This window comes from Lipotes vexillifer, unplaced genomic scaffold (assembly GCF_000442215.2).
Source record: "Lipotes vexillifer unplaced genomic scaffold, Lipotes_vexillifer_v1.1 scaffold1798, whole genome shotgun sequence".
In the NCBI taxonomy this organism is placed as follows: Eukaryota; Metazoa; Chordata; class Mammalia; order Artiodactyla; family Lipotidae; genus Lipotes; species Lipotes vexillifer.
Genome location: NW_006789032.1, coordinates 486,161 through 490,867, shown reverse-complemented (window position 1 = coordinate 490,867; position 4,707 = coordinate 486,161). Strand labels below are relative to the sequence as shown.

Sequence of the window (4,707 nt, the reverse complement as noted above, 5' to 3'; positions counted from 1 at the left end):
GGAATGGCGGCCCGGCGGGGTTTAGGAGCGCGGGCTGTTAGTCCGAGTGTCCATGCGAAACCAGGCCTCGGGAGGCTGAGTGGTTTGCTGGGCGCTGCACGGATTCGCGTCCCAGGTCAGAGCAGCACACGTGCTCTTTCGCTGCCCACCTGGGAGGGACGGGGCTGGTCCGTGGAGCGGAGGGTTGGGAGCCGCAGGGGCGGGGGGTCCCGACCGGCCCAGGCTGGGGGGGCTCCGCTGGGAACTGTGGCCCCTCAAGCTCTGGCGGAGGTCAATGCAGTGTTATTGCGTGTGGAGCACGTGGAGCTGCATCTGGCCCCTCTCCTGTCGCCTCTCCCGGAGCACGGTGGAGCTGCCTGGGGCGGGAGAACAAGGCAGGGCCAACACCTCTCCGACCTCCTTGTGACAGGATGTCACAGGCTCGCCTTCGGACGTGTCTGCGGAGGCACTGCCTGAAGGGACTGGTGAAGTGGCCTGGCGCTCGGGAAAGGGTCGCTACAAACAGTTTTGCCATTGCCGTCTCTGCCATAGGGGCTCCCGTGGAGAACGTGTCCCAGCGGCACAGGCTGGCATAACTTACCTGGAGCGGCTGAGACCCTGAGATGTTCGGAGAGGGGTTTGTCTCACAGACCCGCACCGCCTGCGTTTCAGCCAGCCTCTGTGTCCGCCCGAGACAGAGAGTAGGCCAGTATGCCCAAGATAACCCTGAATGGTGTGACAGTGGATTTCCCTTTCCAGCCATACAAATGCCAAGAGGAGTACATGAGCAAGGTCTTGGAGTGTCTGCAGAAGGTGAGGCTGCAGACTGAGGGGCTTGTACCCAGGGGATGGGTCAGAGTGGGTAGAGCCTCAGCAAGACCCAATGTACACGCACTGTCCTATTTACTCCGGCCAGATCCTCCTGGTGAAGCTACCCTTCTGGACGTGGGAGTCGACCATAAATAGAGTTCATGTTTTAGGTGGGGTAGGAGAGATGCTAAACAAATAAACAAAAAGGATAATTGTAGACGGTGAGGAGTGCTGTAAAGAAAAGATATAAGGTGATAGGCTTAAGAGTGCCTTGGGGGCCTCTCTGCGCAGGTGGAGTGTGAGTGAGGCCAAGCCATGAGGACGTCCAGCTGAGGGTCTGGAGGAAGTATTTCCACACAGAGGGACAGGTGGTGCCCAGCCCTCGTTAGGGGAGGTCATTAAAGCTCAGGGGGTGCAGCTTGCTTTCTGCTGGGTTTCTGGGCATGCCCTCTTGTACCCTGCCCAAGCCCCCAGCCCTTGAGGGCTGCCTCTGTAGCTGGGCCCATGTTCCCATTCCTGTGGCAGCTGGGGGCAGCTTTGCAGACATGCCTGTGTCTGCCTAGGTTTCCACTCAGGCCGAGAGCTATGTAGACCGTCAGATTCCATTCAGGTAGTGTAACTGCTTGGATCCAGAATCACAGAATCAAACTCCTATTCTGGGGCTTGACACCTAATTAGTCATCTTCCTATTTATACTAGGCTGAAAAATAGCATGGTATTTTGGGTAATGCTCTGTAACTTGTTTGCTAATGAGACCTGGTTTGATCTACAGCTTTTGGTTTGAGAGTGGAGAGGTTCTGGTATTTTATGTCCCCCGCTGAGTGGGAGCAGAGCTGCCCCAGGGGCTGCAGGGCTTGTCTCAGGTGGGCTGTGTGGCCTGCGGAGCCTGCCCCTGTTCCCCCGTGACGCTGTTCCCCACCCCATTTAGAAAGTGAACGGCGTTCTGGAGAGCCCCACGGGCACGGGGAAGACGCTGTGTCTCCTCTGCAGCACGCTGGCCTGGCGGGAGCAGCTCCGAGACGCTGTCTCTGCCCGCAAGATTGCCGAGAGGATGTCAGGGGAGCTCTTCCTTGACCGCGCCTTGGCGTCCTTGGGGAACGCTGCCCTGGAAGGAGATGTCCCAGGTGATGCCCCTTTTTGCCCCTCTCCTGGCCCCGGGCTGGGAGGCGGGGAAGGAAGGGGGGTTGTAGCTGCCACGTCATTTCTCGCCGTCCTGGCTGTAAACCTAGGTCAGAGCCTTATGGCCAAATGAGGACCCTGCAGAGACCCACTGCACTCCTTTCTGTAGCAAGTATTGGGCATCGATGCTTAGCTGTCCCTGGGCCAAGTTAGCTGAGTGCCCCGGGTTAACTGCACACGTGGGCCGTGACCTGTCCTGTTCCCTTGTGCCGGGCAGCGTGCTACGCGGACGTCCCAAAGATCATTTACGCCTCCAGGACCCACTCGCAGCTCACTCAGGTCATCAGTGAGCTCCGGAACACCTCCTACCGGTGAGTCAGGCGGCGTCCACCCCTGCCTTGGGGTCACGGGGGTGTTCTGCCTGGACCCCGCCCTGGGGTCGCGCCGTGCTCTGGCTGTGGGGCTGCCGCCCTGACCTCAGGCTCATACCCTGAGCTCCTCGCAGCCATCACCCCGATGGCTGTGGGCGTGGGTCAGGGCAGCTGCTTGGGGGAGGCCCTGCCCCGTGTTGGAGACCCCAGCACTGCTGCAGGAGAGTTGGTGTCCCCTCCCCGCCGGCCTCCCACGAGAGGGAGGATGCAGGTGGCAAGGTCTCCCTGAGGCCTGCCCCAGTCTCTCGGCCTCACCCTGGACGCTGACTCAGAGCGGGCCGTGCCACGGTGAAAGCCCCTCTCGAGCCTGGGGCGGATTTCCGCCCCAGCCACTACCTCTGGCTGCCCGGGCGTGTGAGCCAAGCTTCCCTGGGCTCCTGGTGCAGCCCACGTGGCTCCTGCCGCTGGACAGCACTGGGGCCCCCGCCCTCTGATCCTTGGGCCCCCCAACCGTCTCCTCCACCAGGCCCCGAGTGTGCGTGCTGGGCTCCCGGGAGCAGCTGTGTGTCCATCCTGAGGTGAAGAAGCAGGAGAGTAACCACATGCAGGTGGGCCCTGGGGCGCCCAGCCTGGCCTTGGTGGGTCTGCTGCTGCTGCGTGGGTGCTGCCTGGGCTTTAGAGCCCCCAGCTGTGCCCCTGGGGAACAGAGGGGTAAAGAGCTGGCGGGGGTGGAGCTGGCAGGGGGTGCCTGGCTGGGGCAGGGCTCGGCCGTCACATGAGCCCAGACCTCGTCTTCACCCAGGTCCACTTGTGCCGCAAGAAGGTGGCAAGTCGCTCCTGTCACTTCTACAACAACGTGGAAGGTGAGGAGGCTCGAGGTGGCGCCTCCTGCCCACGGAGAGCGCGCTGCAGGGGGAGTGGAGTCTGGGCGCCTCCGAGGGCTGGGCTCAGCGGCCTCCGGGGCTGCTGGCTGCTGCCCCTCAGCGCTCCGGCTTGGCTGCCTCCCGCTCTGGGCTGTCGAGGTGCCTGAGCTCTGTTTCCTGATGACCGGCGTTGGTGTGCGTGCGTGCAGAGGAGTTCACGCGGTGGGGCCGAGGAAGGGCCTGAACCGTGCAAACAGCATGCTTTGTGCAGAGTGCGTGCTCCCTTCTGGAAGGCTGGAAATTGGGCGCCTGCCAGTCGGGTGCCCACGTGAGCGGCCCCCAGTGCCCCCTGGGCGCTGGGTCTCTGGAGAGCATTTCACTCGTGGTCTCAGCTCGTTCTGGGGGAGTCAGCCAGGGAGGGGGTACTGGAAGCTCCTCCGTGTGTTTTTCCCTTTGCTGATTCTGTGGTGCATCCTGTCACTGCCGCCTGTAACTCGGTGGGTGTGATGTGCCTTGAGCCCCTGGGGTCCTCCTAGTGACTCCTCCAGCCTCATCCAGAGATGGATGAGAGTGGAAAGCACAGTGTTTGTGACAACGGCTGGCCCAGGTGTGGCGTGGTTGTGTGACCGCAGGTGCCTAGGGCCCTGTGAAGGGGACCCTTTGTCTCCTGTCACTGACTTTCTTGGGGCCCAGAGTGGAGGGGCAGCACTGGCGCCCTTGCCTCCACATTCGCTTTTCCGCCTGTGGCTGCCCTTTGTGTCTGTCAGGACTTCTGGAGCCAGAGATGATGGCAGAGAGGCTTCTCTGTGGTGTGGCCTTTCCAGACAGGGCTTTGTGGCCTGGGGGTGGGGTCACACTTCTGTGGGGTCAGGGTTCCCTCTGTTTCCTGCCTCAGGGTTGGGACTCAGACCCTGCAGTGAGCCGGGCCCCAGAGAGTTCACATTGGTGACCTGCAGGCCACCGTCTACTTGGGTTGGGAGAGCCCAGTGGGCCAGGCCTGTGCTAGGCAGTGGGTCAGGACAGCAGTACAGTCCCAGAGGCCTGAGCTGGGAGTCCCAGTGCCCTTGGAGAGATGGAGGGGGGTTGCCTGATGCGGGCTTGGGCTCTGGCGGGCCAGCTGTGGGTAGGGCTGCACGGCTTGGTCTCTGGGGCGATGACCCAGGGTCCCAGGCTCATTCCTCACCGCCTTCCCCTTGGCGGTATCCCTTGGTCTGGTGGCGCCGAGGACCCTCAGGACAGCAGTGAAGTGTAAGGCTGAGGATGGCCTGTGGCAGCTGTCGTGGCCCCGGGCTGGAGACTGCTGGCTGCCAGCTCTGCTGCCCTGTCGGCGTCAGGCCTGTGGGTGTCGGGTCGCCTGAAGGCTGCTCTCTTGTCCTCGTCCCCCCACTGCTCGGCCCTCTGCCCTCAGTCCTGACTTCCCGTGGGCCCTGGTGTCAGGCCCGTGATGCTCGACGGAGCCGTCCCCCCTTTGCTGCACTGTGGCTGCCTCCCCTGTCCTTGTCCCTGGCAAAGGGGGTTCCAGGTGTCCTGTTGGCCACAGGCCAGAGCCGTTTGGTTGTGAACCG

General features: G+C 62.5%; 1 protein-coding gene across 1 annotated transcript in view; it reads left to right on the top strand.

Moving 5' to 3' along the window:
* Positions 1-690: 690 nt before the first annotated feature.
* Positions 691-4,707, top strand: part of RTEL1 (regulator of telomere elongation helicase 1) — a 27,944-nt gene continuing 23,927 nt past the window's right edge. The window contains exons 1-5 of the mRNA XM_007462272.1: positions 691-792; positions 1,718-1,913; positions 2,186-2,279; positions 2,806-2,887; positions 3,082-3,142. Coding sequence (XP_007462334.1) covers positions 691-792; positions 1,718-1,913; positions 2,186-2,279; positions 2,806-2,887; positions 3,082-3,142 — 535 coding nt within the window. The remainder of the gene's footprint in view (positions 793-1,717; positions 1,914-2,185; positions 2,280-2,805; positions 2,888-3,081; positions 3,143-4,707) is intronic.